The sequence below is a fragment of the Lipophrys pholis genome (assembly GCF_963383615.2).
Source record: "Lipophrys pholis genome assembly, chromosome: 6".
In the NCBI taxonomy this organism is placed as follows: domain Eukaryota; kingdom Metazoa; phylum Chordata; class Actinopteri; order Blenniiformes; family Blenniidae; genus Lipophrys; species Lipophrys pholis.
In genome coordinates this window covers 34,589,982-34,609,678 of record NC_137629.1, presented here as the reverse complement: position 1 = coordinate 34,609,678, position 19,697 = coordinate 34,589,982, and the positions used below count along the sequence as shown (strand labels likewise).

At 44.2% G+C, this 19,697-nt stretch overlaps 1 protein-coding gene across 2 annotated transcripts; it reads right to left on the bottom strand.

The window, feature by feature from the left end:
• Positions 1 to 3,081: 3,081 nt before the first annotated feature.
• abhd18 (abhydrolase domain containing 18) lies at positions 3,082 to 19,232 on the bottom strand. Of its 2 annotated transcripts, XM_080465750.1 has the most exons (14): positions 19,098 to 19,232; positions 15,240 to 15,356; positions 14,150 to 14,234; positions 13,977 to 14,077; positions 12,407 to 12,482; positions 12,070 to 12,154; positions 11,657 to 11,684; positions 10,843 to 10,981; positions 10,492 to 10,581; positions 10,076 to 10,177; positions 8,674 to 8,867; positions 7,345 to 7,475; positions 7,053 to 7,215; positions 3,082 to 3,783 (listed from the first exon to the last, which is right to left on the bottom strand). In XM_080465750.1, the coding sequence occupies exons 2-14, from the start codon at positions 15,329 to 15,331 to the stop codon at positions 3,726 to 3,728; spliced, it is 1,344 nt and encodes a 447-aa protein (XP_080321876.1). In that variant the 5' UTR covers positions 15,332 to 15,356; positions 19,098 to 19,232; the 3' UTR covers positions 3,082 to 3,725. The 2 variants fall into 2 exon arrangements, with proteins under 2 accessions (XP_080321876.1, XP_080321877.1); XM_080465751.1 differs by lacking the exon at positions 10,076 to 10,177.
• Between the last annotated feature and the right edge of the window lie 465 nt (positions 19,233 to 19,697).

The window sequence follows — 19,697 nt, the reverse complement described above, 5'->3', positions numbered from 1 at the left end:
CTGGTGTGAATGAATAATGGTCTCTGTACGTGCTTTGAGTCCGCTCGAAAAAAGCACTATATAAATCCAAGCCATTATTATGATTATTATTATTATTATTACTTATTGTCTGCTGAGGCGTGGCCTTGCACTCTTTTCAAGAGACAGGCCTCAGCTCTTTGAAGTTCTGGGTACATAGTTACAAGCCTCTACACAGCCACTCAGCTGATCCAGAGGTTTTCCATGGATTCAGGTCAGGAGAAAGTGCAGGACACTCCATTTGAGGTACCACAGTCTGCAGCAGCTAATCCTTGATGATACCTCCTCCATGCTGTTGGAGCATTGTAATCTATGAAGATGAAATGAGGCTTGTGTTATTCATGCAGGGGTACAATTACTGAATGAAAGATGTTCTTCTGGTAGTCTGGGCAAGTCCAGTTGTGTATTGACTACACACACCTGCCCACACTGTAACGGCTCCACCACCAAGGCTCGTCTGGTGACAACAGTGGCTGATGGTCTAGAACACAGACTACTTTAATAGAATTGTATTTCTTCCTCACATGGAATATGTTCAGGTCATACTGATGAGTGTTGACATAGGTCAACCTTGTTGGGTCCATGCAAGGGTCTCCAGACTTCACGTCATAACCTTATATCACGACATATAAGGATTGTCTTTCATTAGAACTTAACCACCTTTTCTGTGGTTTTCTGAGATCCCAACACACTACAGTTTCTTCTTTGGCCTTTAAACATGTTCTCATGGGGCAAAGATGAAATATGAATTTACCCACTTTGCTCAAAAACAAGGAGCCTGGAGCATACCCTCATCTTCTTTTCAATGGATATACAACATGAAGCCTGTGCTACAAAGCTGGACGATATTACAATCGTGACGTTCTGGATGTGGAAGTGAACACTGGAGCAGCTGGCTGCCGCTGCCCTCCGGTTCCCAGATTTATTTTATCATGTTACCATTGTTTGTAAGCAACGTCATCTCTGGTTTTACCCCTAGTTTTTACCCTGATTGTCCAATGTCAGTTCTTTAGCAAAGAAAGTGTTAGACCAACCAATGCTTCACCACTACCCGGACACCCCCCCTTCAGGAATACATCCCCCCCCCCGAGGCTCCCGACCGGGCTTCCACCTGGACGACTCCACCACAGAAAACTCCTTTTAGACCTCAGCTCAGTATCCATGGAGAAACACCAGCTGTGGGGTGAACTGCAGTGTCTTACCCTTATGGAACAATCGTATATTGTAATATATAGGGAAATATATTGCAATATATTGAATAATATTTTTAAATACAATATATGGTCAATTACTGCTTATATTTATGCATGTATTTTCCAGTGGGCCCCCAGGCTTCTTCAAGGGGCCTTCATGCTACCAATGTCCACGAGTGTCCACAGGGCACACACGATTGTGGTCATACTCCATTCTGGGCTCACTTCTGTGCGCGTTCCATAACGTAATGTAACGATCTCGAAAACATCTCTACTCCTGCTGCCTGGCGTTCTCCACCTTTCCTAAAGTACTTTATGTTTCACTTCAGGAGTTCTGAGCCGTCTGGGTATCTTTATTTCCTTTTAAATTGTGATTGTTCAGTCTGGGAGACGGAGGATCGACTATGCAACCGACCGGTAGGCTCAGGCGCTTCCGCAGTCGGAGCGTACAGTCGCGCGGTCACACAATTTGGGCTCCGTGCGGTCAAGTGCCGCGGGGTCGGTGCAGAAGACACTCGCGCAAGGGGGCGGATGACGATGTTGACGTCACGAGTACTGCGCGTACTCGTGGACATTGGTAGCATGAAGGCGCCTTCACGTCATACGTACTCTGCGCACACAAAAGTTTCACTTTCCCTTTACAGCGGAGAACATAAGGCCTGTGGGTCAAAACCGACCAAGAGGATCCAATCTGGTCTCACCAACACACCAAGCAAGGTGGTTATAAAGGATTTATACAAGGTTTTTTTTTGACATTTCATTGTATTTTGCACCAGAATGTTTCATTGAGATAGTAATCATTTTCATTACTAACTGTTTGATCCTACAAAAATCTAGACAATTTCATTACATACACTGTGACCAAAACAAATAAAAACTTTCAAGTGTAAATTTAAAGGTTATTTATAGCAATATTTTATCAGTCTGGCCCACTCAAAATGAAACTGGACTGTATGTGGTTCCTGAAGTAATGCAATTGTATTTATCGAATCCTATTATTTTGCATACATCTTATATATCTGTATACACAGTATGTGCATATATTGTATACATCTTTGTATTGGTTCAGTTATGTCCTTTTCAATAACCATAACATATTTGGTGTTTGGTTTGTTCAATATCAACTGGTCCCACAATCTGACCTCATGACCTGTCCCTCTGAAGAGAGAACACCTGTCTTCAGGGGACACTTAGCCTTGGATTTTAGGGTGTTACTACATCAGAGGTTATACTGTACATATATAAATATAGAGAGAGATACGGTACCTGCTAAGAGCAGGTGTTCACAAAATGTTAATGCTCGCCAATGTGGGTGCACACATCTTTTTGGGAACTTTATAGTCAGTTTGGATGGGCCATACAGTAACATTACTTCACGCCTGACTGTCCAATTGGGAAAAAAGCTCGACCCAGACACTAAAGATAAGTCCATTTGAAATTGAAATGTATTTGTTTGAAATTTGTAATTTGCAACACACAAAAAAAAAAGGGGCAATACGTGTACCTGAACACGAACTAATAGATTAAATATCCTGACCATTTGACGAACTGCCGAGACTGGGTTGCTATGCCCCCTCACCTACACCCAACCTCCTACTGTGGCTCCCTCGTCATCTCACATCTGGACTAATGCATCTCCCTTTCCTGTGGCCTTCCTCACAAAACCCTCCATAAACTCCAAATCATCCAAAACTCAGCTGACAAGGTCATCACTGGAACCCCCTCCACCCACCACTGGCTCCCGGTTCACCAATTTATATTCTGGTCCACACATTCAAGGTGATCACCCCCCCCCCCCCCCCCACCATTTCATAAACACAGTGTTTCTATATAAACAACCGTGTGTGGTAATGAAAAGTCAAACCAAAACTAGTTTTGTTAAAGTTTTATTCAACACTCTCCTTAAGGCCATTTGCATCAATATGCAGCAGATTTCAGTGAAATGTTCGCAGAAAACCAGTGTCCACTGTGTCACGGATTAAACAATGAAACTGTGAAACAAGACTTGGCAGCGGAAGAATCAGTTTTTTCTCTGATGATGTGGCGGAAACCAAAAAAAGTGCAAGTAAAAATCCTGTATCAATCACGTGACCATGGATATAATTACCTTGCCAGTTTTCCTTCATAATAAAATGCATGTTAATATACTGGATCACCTAAAGATGTAATACTCAGTAAGCCCTGCTTAAACCTTCGGATATATGTGTGGTCTGTTTCTTTCTATGTGCAGCTTCCTTTTATGAAGCATCAGGATTTCAAGCCAATATAAAGAGAAGGCGTGATGCTGTTTTCCAACCAGTTGATCAGTGAGCATCTGTTGTGTTTTGACTGTAGAACTGGTGGGAAACACTTTTATTCACCTCCACTTTGGGTATAACTCATCTTACTTAAAAGAGGAATTCGGAAAAGTTCGTACAATGTGCTTCAGTGACCTTCTCTACGTCACAAGGAAGAGATATTAGCATACAACTTCACACACTGCAGTGTTTTCAGGGAGAGGACAGACTCCCATGGCTACTGCAGGCTTGGATACTTCTCACAGAATCTGTTAAAGGCATCGTAAATGGCCCGTCTGTGAAGAAATAAAACAAATGCATTAGATATAACAAGTATTCTGAACTGATAACACAATAGAACAATCCACTGATTCCCAACAATTACAATCTGTGTGTGTGTGTGTGTGTGTGTGTGTGTGTGTGTGTGTGTGTGTGTGTGTGTGTGTGTGTGTGTGTGTGTGTGTGTGTGTGTGTGTGTGTGTGTGTGTGTGTGTGTGTGTGTGTGTGTGTAGCCAACAGTGCACTTTTAAGCTGCTGAGAGGAAAAGTTGTGCTAAAGAAATGACTCCACCTGGTTTAAAGTCCTGTGTTGCTATGACTCCTCCACCTGGTTTAAAGTCCTGTGTTGCTATGACTCCTCCACCTGGTATAATGTCCGGTTGCTATGACTCCTCCACCTGGTTTAAAGTCCTGTGTTGCTATGACTCCTCCACCTGGTATAAAGTCGTTTTGCTATGACTCCTCCACCTGGTATAAAGTCGTTTTGCTATGATTTCTCCACCTGGAATAAAGTCCTGTGTTGCTATGACTCCTCCACCTGGTATAAAGTCGTTTTGCTATGATTAATCCACCTTGTATAAAGTCTTGTGTTGCTATGACTCCTCCACCTGGTATAAAGTCCGGTTGCTATGACTCCTCCACCTGGTATAAAGTCTTGTGTTGCTATGATTTCTCCACCTGGAATAAAGTCCTGTGTTGCTATGGCTCCTCCACCTGGTATAAAGTCCTGTGTTGCTATGATTTCTCCAGCTGGAATAAAGTCCGGTTGCTATGACTCCTCCACCTGGTATAAAGTCTTGTGTTGCTATGATTTCTCCACCTGGAATAAAGTCCTGTGTTGCTATGACTCCTCCACCTGGTATAAAGTCCTGTGTTGCTATGACTCCTCCACCTGGAATAAAGTCCTGTTGCTATGATTCCTCCACCTGGAATAAAGTCCTGTATTGCTATGATTCCTCCACCTGGTATAAAGTCCTGTGTTGCTATGACTCCTCCACCTGGAATAAAGTCCTGTTGCTATGATTCCTCCACCTGGAATAAAGTCCTGTATTGCTATGATTCCTCCACCTGGTATAAAGTCCTGTATTGCTATGATTCCTCCACCTGGAATAAAGTCCTGTATTGCTATGATTCCTCCACCTGGTATAAAGTCCTGTGTTGCTATGACTCCACCACCTGGTATAAAGTCCTGTGTTGCTATGATTAATCCACCTGGTATAAAGTCCTGTGTTGCTATGATTCCTCCACCTGGTATAAAGTCCTGTGTTGCTATGACTCCTCCACTTGGTATAAAGTCTTGTGTTGCTATGACTCCTCCACCTGGTATAAAGTCCTGTGTTGCTATGACTCCTCCACCTGGTATAAAGTCCTGTGTTGCTATGACTCCTCCACCTGGTATAAAGTCTTGTGTTGCTATGACTCCTCCACCTGGTATAAAGTCCTGTGTTGCTATGACTCCTCCACCTGGTATAAAGTCCTGTGTTGCTATGACTCCTCCACCTGGTATAAAGTCTTGTGTTGCTATGACTCCTCCACCTGGTATAAAGTCTTGTGTTGCTATGACTCCTCCACCTGGTATAAAGTCCTGTGTTGCTATGACTCCTCCACCTGGTATAAAGTCCAGTTGCTATGACTCCTCCACCTGGTATAAAGTCCTGTGTTGCTATGATTCCTCCACCTGGTATAAAGTCCTGTCTTGCTGTGATTCCTCCACCTGGTATATAGTCTTGTTGCTATGACTCCTCCACCTGTTATAAAGTCCTGTGTTGCTATGATTCCTCCACCTGGTATAAAGTCCTGTCTTGCTGTGATTCCTCCACCTGGTATAAAGTCCTGTTGCTATGACTCCTCCACCTGGTATAAAGTCCTGCTGCTATGACTCCTCCACCTGGTATAATGTCCCATGTTGCTATGACTCCTCCACCTGGTATAACGTCCTGTTGCTATGATTCCTCCACCTGGTATAATGTCCCATGTTGCTATGACTCCTCCACCTGGTATAACGTCCTGTGTTGCTATGACTCCTCCACCTGGTAGAACGTCCTGTGTTGCTATGACTTATCCACCTGGTATAACGTCCTGTGTTGCTATGACTTATCCACCTGGTATAATGTCCTGTGTTGCTATGACTCCTCCACCTGGTACAAAGTCCTGTTGCTATGATTCCTCCACCTGGTATAATGTCCCATGTTGCTATGACTCCTCCACCTGGTATAACGTCCTGTGTTGCTATGACTCCTCCACCTGGTATAACGTCCTGTGTTGCTATGACTTATCCACCTGGTATAATGTCCCATGTTGCTATGACTCCTCCACCTGGTATAACGTCCTGTGTTGCTATGACTTATCCACCTGGTATAATGTCCCATGTTGCTGACTCCTCCACCTGGTATAACGTCCTGTGTTGCTATGACTTATCCACCAGGTATAATGTCCCATGTTGCTATGACTCCTCCACCTGGTATAATGTCCTGTGTTGCTATGACTCCTCCACCTGGTATAACGTCCTGTGTTGCTATGACTTATCCACCTGGTATAATGTCCCATGTTGCTATGATTCCTCCACCTGGTATAATGTCCCATGTTGCTATGACTCCTCCACCTGGTATAACGTCCTGTGTTGCTATGACTTATCCACCTGGTATAATGTCCCATGTTGCTATGACTCCTCCACCTGGTATAACGTCCTGTGTTGCTATGACTTATCCACCTGGTATAATGTCCTGTGTTGCTATGACTCCTCCACCTGGTACAAAGTCCTGTTGCTATGATTCCTCCACCTGGTATAATGTCCCATGTTGCTATGACTCCTCCACCTGGTATAACGTCCTGTGTTGCTATGACTCCTCCACCTGGTATAACGTCCTGTGTTGCTATGACTTATCCACCTGGTATAATGTCCCATGTTGCTATGACTCCTCCACCTGGTATAACGTCCTGTGTTGCTATGACTTATCCACCTGGTATAACGTCCTGTGTTGCTATGACTTATCCACCTGGTATAACGTCCTGTGTTGCTATGACTCCTCCACCTGGTACAAAGTCCTGTTGCTATGATTCCTCCACCTGGTATAATGTCCCATGTTGCTATGACTCCTCCACCTGGTATAATGTCCCATGTTGCTATGACTCCTCCACCTGGTATAACGTCCTGTGTTGCTATGACTTATCCACCTGGTATAATGTCCCATGTTGCTATGACTCCTCCACCTGGTATAACGTCCTGTGTTGCTATGTTTCCTCCACCTCATTCCTCCATGAAGCCCCATGTTTCTGCCGTCTGTTACCTGAAGACGTTCTGTTTAAACAGATATGCACTGATATGTCCTCCGTTGAGATATCGAACTTCACATCCAGGCCAGATCTCCGGCAGACTGAGGACTCCTGTTCGAGGAACGTAGGCATCTTCTCTGGCCTGGACCACAATGATCAGACTGGTGTCTACAGGCACTGTGGAGGACGGAGACATCATCCTTATCCACTCATCAGGAAACATGACAATGATGATCTGTGTGTGTTGAGTGGAGAAGCTGCTGTGCTTCATCTTGTTTCTTTCCCTGATGTGTTTTCATGACTCACCAGAGAAGTTGGCCATGTGTGTACATTCGTCCATCACTCCCTTCATGAAGCTGATGGACTCTCGGTGTAACGATGGCCGGCAGCATTTAGCCGCCCCGTCACTCTGCGCTGGATCCGGGACGACCGGCTTCCTGTACACACAGAAAGTTCAGTGTGACCAAACATGTTGGACACACAAGTCAGAAAACTGAAAAAGGTTTGAAATAAGAAGAAAATGGTGAAATATTGTATCTGGACTATAAGATTTGTTTTCTGTACCTGTCGAGCTGAAAAGATGATTATAAAAGCTCTCAAAGTTTTCTAAGCTGCATTCCAATGCCATATATAGGGACGGAACCAAAAACCGGTTCTTCTTGAGAACCGGTTCCCAGTGATTTGATTTCATTGAATCGTTTGCTAATTTTGCAATCGATTCCATGTTCGATTCCACTAGGGATGAAGTGTTGCCACAGTTACCTTGAAAAAGTATTATGATTACCGATTACTAGCTACTCATTAAAAAGTCTAAACTTTACTGATTACTTCTTTTTTAAAGTAACTAAGTTAGATTACAAGTAACTTTTTTAGTTACTTTCAGCAGCTGCCGACAACACCCCCCACAGTCTCAACATTAAAATGCCAACGAGTTTTTCCAAAACTCAGTTCTGATCCCTGCCTGGCCTCCTGCTGATACATATTTTAACCTTTACTTTTTATTGTATCTATATTTGACTCACTTTTATTGTCCCATTTTTACTATTACTGGTATTTATGTACCCGGTGATGTAGTTGTAGTCTGTTGTTGCACTATTTATCTATTTAATTATATGCACTACCTGGTCTGTGCTACCTTTTAATCGGCTGCTGGGGACAAATAGTCTTTGATTGATTGATTGATTGATTGAAAAAAGGAGGGGCTTCCTGCCAATACATCTTTTTACTGAGGGAAATTACGAAAATAGTGTAACATTTCGGCAGCTGTGTTATTGATGTTAAGGTTTAACGATGATGTTTGTAGGTTCTGACTAAATAGTAATGCATTGGATTATTCCTGGTCATATGGGAGTTACTAATTAGCGCATCACTGGTCATTAACGTCACGTTGTGCCAATGACGTCAATAACCAGCCCAGTCAGGGCTAATTCTTCATAGTCAATGGTTGCAGAATTGTACAGTTCCATTGGAGGCTAATCGACCTGTTTGTTCTCAAAATGAGAACAAACAGGTCGAACTCTCTCAAAATGAGAAATGAGACTCGATAAATAATGAAATCGTTAAGCAGAATCAAAAATGTAAAAGCAATCGTGAAAATTCCTAGTCATGAGGATGTGTGTGATTGAAAGACTGAACCTGGATGAAGGGTGGAAGACTGTTCCCTCAGGGCGGAGGACTGTTCCCTCAGGGCGGAAGACTGATCCCTCAGGGCGGAGGACTGATCCTCTGGAGGAAGACTCCACTGACACTCTAAGAGTTTCTGACAGGCCCAGCAGCTCCGGTGACTCCACTGTCTTCACAATGTCTGGACCCATCTTGAAGGAATCAGCCTGAGACAGGGACAGGGACAGGGACAGAGACAGAGATGAGGTCAGGTGTTGTAGCTTTGGGGGCAATAGCCACTCTGATTGTTCTCTGGTCGTTAACGTTAATCTGTTGTTCCTCAATGAAGTGAGGAGACCAGCTGATGTGCAGGAGGAAGAAACAGCTGGACTTCAGTTGGTAGTTCAAATCTCTGCTCTGTGTTGAAGAAGAGCTCCACCCTGGTCCACCATCATGTCCAGGGAGATGTGTGTCAAAGACAGCATAATCAGCAGGAATCACTGAGGTTCTACTCCAGTCTGTTCAGTCCTAACACCTTCACTCTTTTCTTACCGGAGCGAGAATCTCTTCTACCTGCTGCAGCCGACTTCACCTGAACTTTATGATGTCATGGTTGATGTGTGTGAAAACACACAACTTACACACACTTCTGGCTGAGCCAAACGGTGTAAAATGTGTGTCAGGGAGCTATTGCCAAGTTGTAAATGGGCACAATTCTGTTTTTCTCAAAGCTTTAATTTTACCGACCCTTTTTCTGACTCATACGCTTCATTTTCTGCCTGGAAAATATCACCTGGGATTAATAGAGCAGGAACCCTCAGCCTCTCAGTGGCCTGCTGCTGACAGAGGACTATAGGGGGACAACTGGGCTTCCTGGAAGACTATTGGTGTCCTGGGAGATGAGTGGGCTTCCTGGAGGACTATTCGGGGACGACTGGGCTTCATGAAGGACTATTCGGGGACGACTGGGCTTCCTGGAAGACAATTGGGGGACGACTGGGCTTCATGGAGGACTATTCGGGAACGACTGGGCTTCCTGGAGGACTATTCGGGAACGACTGGGCTTCATGGAGGACTATTCGGGAACGACTGGGCTTCCTGGAGGACTATTCGGGAAGGACTGGGCTTCATGGAGGACTATTGGGGGACGACTGGGCTTCCTGGAGGACTATCGTTGTCCCGGCCCCCACCAGTATGACCAGGCTACTAACAGAAACCCGTCAGAAAGGGGGATTGTTTGAATGAAGAGTCCCTCAGTGTTTCTCCTCAGACAATCACAGTGAGCCTTTCAGTTCATGTGTCTGCTGACCTGAAAACAATGGACATGATCTGACCTGAAAACAATGGACATGACATTATGTCATCTCGGGGGGCCAAGTCTGGATGCTATCTACCTCACAGTACTCTTAATTACCCCCACAGTACTATGACTTACCCCACAGTACTCTAAGAGATTGATGATCTCCTCTTCATATACTGAATTGATGGCGTACTGTTTCTCCAGCTCCGTCCAGTTCACTGCTTTACTCAGGACACCCTACACACAGACACAGACACAGACACAGACACAGACACAGACACAGACACAGACACAGACACAGACACAGACACAGACACACACACAGACACAGACACAGACACACACACAGTGTCATAGGGCCGCTGCAGTGTTACGCACTATTGCCTCACACTAACAGGACTCTGGTTCGATTCCAGGGACTTAGAATCGAAATCTGGAGAAAATATACGTCCGGTTCCATGAATCACTCTTGTGGTTTGTAGACGGAATCATTCTCCAGTTCCATTTGCACAGTGCCTGTCACAGCAGGTTAGTCCAAAAGAGGAGCTCACCATGGTGAAGACACTGGAGGCCGTTGACCAGGACAAACAGGGGACAAGAGGGATGGGCTTTGGCCAGTTGGTCACTGCCAGGGACGCCATCTGCAAAAGAAGCAAAAGATTTTACTGAAACAAAAACCACCTGCAGAAACTACAGTTTATTTCTTTGTTATATCAATTCTTGGCAGTAAACCTTCTGCCATTTTAAAGTCTTTTTTATTAAACTTGTCAAATTTGTCCTGTAACACAGCTTTTCTTTGTTGGTGACTCTTGTCATCCAATGACTGTAATGTAAGAATCAATCAATCTGCCCACCTGTAGCTGGGTCAGATCCAAGAAGATCTACCAAAAATAAAGACTTACATATCCTCCCATGGAGATGCCAGTCATTCCCAGAGGTCCATATCCTTCTCTGTCCAACCAGTGGAGAAGCACTGTGGACTCCAGTATCAAAGCCCCGCCCATCACAAACAGGTCTGACACGTTCTTCAGACAGGAGCGCCTAAATATTCACAAATAATCCAGTTTGGCTTCATGAGGACTGAATCCAGGCCAAATCCAAAGATCCATTACCACCATTACTCACACAGGTTATGTATGTGAAAGTTGGAATTATCCTTCTCTTTAGCTGAAGGAATCAAAAGGAGGTGAAATGTGTATTTTGGAGCTACAGGACAAATGCATTTTGAATGAATCTGCAGCAGAGAAGGATGAATCTCTTATTTTGCATGTGTGGGTTTAAATGTTTTACCTATTTTATAAATGAGGCACCAAAGTCTGATTAAAGTGATTTACTGAATTCTTCTAGAAATTTTACCACCATCCCATCTTTTTCGGAACTGGCAGGTTGTCATCATGCTTATGCATCATAGATGTACTGTATAAGCATGGCACAAATAAAGTGTAGAAGGAGGACATGACCCCACACACGTATTACTGTCATGAAAAACATCAATGTCAGCACATAAAAGGTTATTGAATTTACAGGTTTTTTTTTTAAGTAAAAACAAAAGTATAAGCTGTTGTTCAGTTGTAACTGCTAAATGACTAATTAAAGAGCTGCTTCAGTGGATTAATGCTTCCTATCACTGTAATGAAAAAGCTTAGTTTGATGCAGTTTCGCTCCTTTAACCATCAGAATGATTGTGAACCGGCAGGGTTTGAGTGGAGGACTTACAGCTGGTCTTTGGGCTTCCGATAGCCATGTGGTTCTCAGCTAAGGAATATGAAGTTCCCACAAAGTGTGCAGGACATACAAAAAACAAAACAAACAACTTCTGTCCTGATGTAGTGTTAAAATCTCATTCGTGTCTTCACCAAGACTTAATACATGTCAACGATGCTAACTGGTTGGCATCTGCACTTTCAGACATAATCTGAATATCACATCTTAATGTAGGAGTCTCGTGGAGTTGAACACAGCTGTCTTAATATTTAAGTCATCAGAAAAGACCATCACACATCTATCAGCGAATTTCTCCAAGTCTGTGAAATATTAAATAATCATAGCTTATTGTAAAGGGACCACCAGCATTATTTCAAAGGGCGATATTGACCAAAGGAGCAGATTGTAAAATGATGGGAGGATATAATAAGGATTCTCCAGAAGTAAAGAGGCCATCCCTGCTTCTTTGATCATGGGTCTGGCCATGAGGGTCCGCCGGCGCCAGAAATGCTGCAGGAGGATCACAAATACAGAAAATAAGTGTACAATTATTGCAATGATCTGATATTTTGTCTGTGGCACAGTCAAAAAGTAAGCACAGCTTCTGTTTTGATTTCAACAGTGTTTCACTAAGCTGCAGTAATTCTTAGTGAAGTGTGATTGGCTGCAGTGCAGCAGAAACCAAAAAGACGCATCACAGGAAGTGGAAGAGATGCCTCACATACAGAATCATAGCCTGATGAGAAAAGTTAGGAGCCTTACATGATCTCCAGTCCCTGCCAGGTGGATGCATACTGGTTTGTTCTTCTGCCACTTCTTAGGGACTATGAACTGGAACCTGGAAACACACAGCTATGAGACACGACGCAAATATAGAATAGAATAGAATAGAATAGACAGCTGTGGCACACTACACAAATATATTAGAACCTCCACATTGAGCTGCATTAATATAAAGTCTCAATTCTGCAGTTATTGTTTGTTTGACAAGAACCATGTTTAATATTCTGTGACAGACAACTTGAAGCAGAAAGCAGCGTAATAAAGGTAAGATCCTTTTCTTATCAGAGAAAAGGTTTTGGTTTCTTTCAAATTATATTTTCCACTGGATTACACATTTCCTGAAATTGTTCACATGCAGCGACATATACTACTAATACAGTTACTATAGCTTCAGCACTGCCTTTACCCATGTTTGAATTACATCACGGTACTTTGTAGTTTCTGTAAAAGTGGTATAATGTGACAATCTACAGTTGTGCAGTCATGTGGCTCTGCCTTCCCTCTGTAATGGCTATAGTGACACTCCTGCCCCTTTTAGTGGCTCTACAGCCCCTCTGTAGTGACTCTACGTTCCCTCTGTAGTAGCTCTACGGCCCCTCTGTAGTAGCTCTACGTTCCCTCTGTAGTGACTCTACGTTCCCTCTGTATTAGCTCTACGGCCCCTCTGTAGTAGCTCTACGGTCCTCTGTAGTGACTCTACGTTCCCTCTCTAGTAGCTCTACGGCCCCTCTGTATTAGCTCTACGGCCCCTCTGTAGTGACTCTACGTTCCCTCTGTAGTAGCTCTACGTTCCCTCTGTAGTGACTCTACGTTCCCTCTGTAGTAGCTCTACGGCCCCTCTGTAGTAGCTCTACGGCCCTCTGTAGTAGCTCTACGTTCCCTCTGTAGTAGCTCTACAGCCCCTCTGTAGTGACTCTACAGAGCCACTACAGAGGGGCTCTCCGCCCTCTGCTCTACACTATGTGTGAAAGTGGCTGCTGCTGCTGTTCTAACAGGGAAGTTGTCCAAAGGAACAAATGTTTCTAAAATATAATATCTAATAAATAATAAAGACACGCTGCCACAACAGCTGATCAGGAATAAACTTGCTCAGGTCAGAGCAACACTAAATTCATCAACGCTATAAGTCAATTCCTTTATGTAGTCGTATCAAACACATGTTACAGGCAGACGAGTCAAAACACTCCGGGATGGAGAGATGGTTTCTGTAATGATACACAGTCCTCCAGAGTGACCACAGCCTCTGAGAACAATGGTGTTCAGTGGACTCCTCCAGAGTGACCACAGCCTCTGAGAACAATGGTGTTCAGTGGACTCCTCCAGAGTGACCACAGCCTCTGAGAACAATGGTGTTCAGTGGACTCCTCCAGAGTGACCACAGCCTCTGAGAACAATGGTGTTCAGTGGACTCCTCCAGAGTGACCACAGCCTCTGAGAACAATGGTGTTCAGTGGACTCCACCAGAGTGACCACAGCCTCTGAGAACAATGGTGTTCAGTGGACTCCACCAGAGTGACCACAGCAGTAAGACTCCATAGCGGGACGTTACCTGGCCTTGACAGCCTCACTAGGCAGGATGCCAGGAACCAGGTGCTCCAGCGGAGAGAAGAAGAAGCCATCATGGACGAGACAGTCAGAGAGCTCCTCGGTCTGGACACAGAAGCTTCATCAGACATCCTCAACAGACCAGTGGCATCAGCAGCTTGAGAGCAAACAGTTTACCTTGCTGATGTACACCGGATAGTCCTTGGGTACCAACGACTTGCACTTTTCTCTGTCAGCAATTATTTTCCGGAACTCAAAGATTCTGCAAAACAAAGAGGAGAACATTGAGGATTTTATTTCTGATCCCTCCAAAGCATGTGGAATAGAAGAAGCTTTCAGAATTTTTCTGGAATAGGAGGCCTTCCTTAGAACTGTAGTTTGGGATTTGGGTTTGGGTTAAATGTGAAAATGTCTGAGCAAGACCCTCAGCCCCCCCAGCTCTCCAGGACACACTTGAAAAAGAAATGTGGTTCTCCTGGATAAATAAATAAAATAAAATACGATGTCGAAATGTTTGTTGTTTCGATTTGATTCACAAGCCTGTGATGTGATATCTTCGTGCTTCTTCTGTAGGCGCCCGGCAAATTCGTAGTGTTTCCCGAGTATTTTAACTCGCATTGACAGTGTTTGCATTTTGTCTGTTGAGCCGTCTTTCCGTCGGAATCCAAAATATTTGCATCCCGCTGATTTATTTTCAAGAGGTGAGCGTATGTCGTACTTTTTTGGGCTGGTCGCGCCAGCCATGACGCCGCTGGACACATTGCGTGAAAGCGGCGGGAGTGTGAAGGAAATGGTGACACCGACGTACAGATGTGCTACGTGAATTTCAAAATAAAGGCATATCTAAAAGATGAAGATGTGAGTCGATGTCGTCATTGTGCATCATGATGTAATTGCATCATTAATAAATGAATCGATGTGTTGATGTGATTGGATGTATTGTTACACCCCTAATATCCAAGGAGACCTAGTCCTGAAGCTTAGACTTGGTCCTGAAGCTTAGACCTGGTCTTGAAGCTTGAGGCAGACTTACCCTAACCTACAGACAGACTAAGCCTGCCCTACAGACACACAGACTAACCCTAATCGACAGACTAACCCTCCCCTACAGTCAGACAGACTAACCCTACCCTACAGACAGACTAAGCCTGCCCTACAGACACACAGACTAACCCTAATCGACAGACTAACCCTCCCCTACAGTCAGACAGACTAACGCTACAGACCTGTAGAGGTGCAGCTCCAATCATCGGTTATCTAATTTTACCGTTTCAGGTCTTCAGGCTTCCCCCATCCCCCGATGAAGAGTTTAGTGAGGAGCAGCCGTCTGTAGAAAACATCGAGTCGGCTCAGACCCATGGACCAGAACCTGACATCTGGAGATCTGGAGAGAGAGACATCCACAGAGTTCAGTCAGAACCAACCAGTACAAGCCAGGACCAGCCAGTACCAGTCAGTACCAGCCAGGACCAGTAAGAACCAGTCAGGATCAGCCAGGACCAGTAAGAACCAGTCAAAACCAGTCAGGACCAGTCAGGTCCAGCTAGGACAAGCCAGTACCAGTCAGAACCAGTCAGTACTATAATGTTCCCCACCACATTGTTCTCTAATGAAGATCAACTTGGCTCCTGGACTCGTCCTACCACAGAGCCCCCCAGTTCTACTGTGATTGGGTCGAGTGGCGTTTTATGTTCCACCAGAGTAAAACTACAGAGGATAAAGCTCTCCTCTATCAGAACAGCCACCATGGAACCAGTTCTCCATATCAGCATATTTATCAAGGTTAGAGTTGCTTTTAGAATTTATAAACTATATTTTCGATGCACTTTACGCCTCACATTTATATTCATCGTTTCCTTATTGCCTTTCTACCCTGTAAACACTGTGTTCTTTTAAATAACAAATTATCTTATTGCAATTTTTATGAAATTTATTTTCTGAAATGTTTTTTTCTTTTTTCATGTATTGATGCAGGTTTTTTTTCTGGATTTAAATTTGTACTTTATTCTTAATTATATAGATATAAGGATTCGTTTCAGAAGTTAAGCATTGTTTAAACGTTATATTGCTTCTTATAAAGGATAATACATGAAAATATTACCAAAATATTTTCTTGCATTTGTGCTTCTTATCATAAAATAAGATATATTTCTGGGAATTAGATGTTCAATTTTCAGAGCCGCCACATAGTTTCAAACATCTCAAGATTAAGCAGAAAGTTCAAGGTAAAAAGGTAGAAACAACCAAAAGAACTTCACTCAGCAGTACACTGTGGCTCAGGGAACTACAACAAGTACTTCAGTACAAAGTAGTTGCATACAGTGTGTGGCTGAACGGTTTTCATGGTTTGGCTAGACCTGGTCCTGGTGCTTTGGCTGGTCCTGGTCTTGGTGCTTTGGCTGGTCCTTGCCGTGGTGCTTTGGCTGGTCCTGGTCTTGGTGCTTTGGCTGGTCCTGGTCCTGGTGCTTTGGCTGGACCTTCTCCTGGTGCTTGGCTGGACCTTCTCCTGGTGCTTTGGCTAGACCTGGTCCTGGTGCTTTGGCTGGTCCTGGTCTTGGTGATTTGGCTGGACCTTCTCCTGGTGCTTGGCTGGACCTTCTCCTGTGCTTTGGCTGGTCCTTTGGCTCGACCTTGCTTCAGTGCTTTAGCTGGACCTGGTCCTGGTGCTTTGGCTGGTCCTTGCCATGGTGCTTTGGCTGGACCTTGCTGCAGTGCTTTGGCTGGTCCTTGCCATGATGCTTTGGCTGGACCTAGTCCTGGTGCTTTGGCAGGTCTTCGTGCTGGTGTTTTGGCTGGTCTTGGTCCTGGTGCTTTGGCTGGTCCTGGTGCTTTGCCTGGTCCTGGTGCTGGTGCTTTGGCTGGAACTGGTCTTGGTGCTTTGGCTGGACCTGGTACTGGTGCTTTGGCTGGTCCTGGTGCTTTGGCTGAAGCTGGTCCTGGTGGCTTGGCTGGACCTGGTCCTGGTACTTTTGATCATGAATGAACTCAGAGCAGCTCAATGTGACGTTGAACCATTAGACGAAAACGGTTTGATGGTCAGATGACAAACATGTAATGCTACAAAATAATAGACTTTATATCAGCCAAGTCTTAGGGAAGGGGCCGATCCGATCCAGTACCGTTATCAGGTTCCGATATCAACGTAATTTACTGATCAGAAATTTCCGATCCAACCTGCAGAGGTTCCTGATCCATGATCCTGGTCTGATCCATGATCCTGGTCTGCTTCATGGTGCTGAAATGATCCCCAGTGTTTCCCTGCTGCTGCTCTGCTCGCTGGCTGCAAACTGTGGACTGGATTTCCTGAAGGGAGGCGGGTCTCAATGAGACCAGGAGGAATGAGGCAGGAAATCCAGTCCACAGTTTGCAGCCAGCGAGCAGGCTAGGGAAGTAGCACTGTGCTATCCAACTTTTCATGGCAACATGTTGCTGATTGGATGGATTTTACACTCAAAACACCACAAAGCAACACAGCAACGTGGATGTTAGCAAAGCAACGCAGCAACATGGATGTTTTCAAAGCAACACAGCAATGTTAGCAAAGCAACACAGCAACGTTCAATGTTTGCAAAGCAACTCAGCAAAATGGATGTTTTCAAAGCAACACAGCAATGTTTGCAAAGCAACACAGCAACATGGATGTTTGCAAAGCAACATAGCAATGTGCAATGTTAGCAAAGCAACACAGCAACATTCAATGTTTGCAAAGCAACTCAGCAAAATGGATGTTTTCAAAGCAACACATCAATGTTTACAAAGCAACGCAGCAACGTGGATGTTTGCAAAGCAACACATCAATGTTTACAAAGCAACGCAGCAACGTGGATGTTTGCAAAGCAACACATCAATGTTTACAAAGCAACGCAGCAACGTGGATGTTTGCAAAGCAACGCAGCAACGTGGATGTTTTCAAAGCAACGCAGCAACGTGGATGTTAGCAGAGCCGTAGTCCAGCAGGGCGGCGCTCTGCAGCCAGACCTCAGTGTTTTCAGCCTCCAGCTCTGGGAGGAGAACAGCTCTGACATCAGAACAATGAGCAGCAGCTCCTCCAGGCTGTCAGCAGGAGATTCACACCTCCGTGAAGCTGCGTCCTACTCCACCCTAAACTCCCTGGAAATAGTCCCAATGGTTGGAGCTGCGTTAGAGCTGGAAACATTGTGTTGCTGCTGCCTTGCTCAAGGGTTTCCTCAGGGATTAATAAAGTCATTCTGAGCTTTTAAAGATAGAACTAGTTTATTATGAGATGATGACGTCATGCAGACCCCCACATTGTCCACATGGAACTAAAATACTTTGTACTGCTTCCTTTTCTGTCCTGATACTAACCTCAAGTTGTCTTTAGAGAGAGTACATGTATACATTAGTACATTTCATACTTTACTGTAGAGAGGAGTTTATTACAGCCTCATATAGAATCAACAATAATGATAATAATAATAATATTAAAACAAACAGAGCTCTGCTATCAGAATAGTGTCAGTATCAACAGATATCCAAATTCGAGTATCGGGATCGGATCGGAAGGGAAAAACGTGGAATGGTGCTTCCCAACCATGATGCAATGGTGCTATGCTACAAAATAAAAGACTTTACTTCAGCCAAGTTCTCCATGATGCAATGGTGCTACAAAATAAAATTTGATTTCTGCCAAGTCTTCCAGGAGGCACATTAATCAACCGTGTAACGCTACAAAATAAAAGACTTTATTTCAACCAAGTCCTCCAGGATGCAATGGTGCTATGCTACAAAATAAAATACTTTATTTCAGCCAATGAGCTCAGAACATGAAGGAGGTGCGCGTGCAGCCTCCAGAGCCCCGGGTGAGACCGGTAGAGAAGCAACAGGTCACCCGAGTGTGGGTCAAACATGAGACAGACTCCTATAGAGACAGACAGACAGACAGACAGACAGACAGACAGGCAGGCAGGCAGACAGACAGACAGACAGACAGACAGACAGACAGACAGGCAGACCCCTATAGAGACAGACAGACAGACCGACTCGTGCAGAAACAGACCGACAGACAGACAGACAGACTCCTATAGAGAGAGACAGACAGACAGACAGACAGACTCCTATAGAGACAGACCGACTCGTGTAGAAGCAGACCGACAGACTGACCGACCTCACAGGTCCTGTATCTTCAGTCGTCCTCCTCCCGTCTGGTGGTCCTATATCACCATCTAGACCCACAAGGGCAAGCAGCACAAACAATAACCTGTCAAAGGTCTCCAGTCTCACGCGGCCGCGCAGGAACTTCCGCATGACATTTTCAAAATAAAAGAATCATACTTCCTCAAATGTCAAAGTAAAAGAAAAAGTGAAAAGCTGAAATACTGATCAAATCAGGGATCAGATCAGTCTTCAGAAATAGTACAATCAAATAATTATTCAACTTGGTATTGAAAATGTTTTTTCTGTTAAATAGTAAAATGATTAATTACTAACCTGAAATATCACAATCCTGTACAAACAAGCTCTGTTCCTTATTGTTCGCCACAAATGTCAAGTTTGTAGGAAGAAATTAAAACATTTCCAAGTCAGATTGAAGTCAAAAGTCAAAGAAAACATTTCAGTGGTATGGGAAAGAATATGTGAAAGATATATTTAATCTTTGATCTCCACGAAGTGCCTCTCCCATTCACTCTGGATGGGACATTTTTTCCACAATTCTGGGGGATTTATTCGGAAACGGTTAGCCGGATTGTTAACAAAAGTCAGAGCA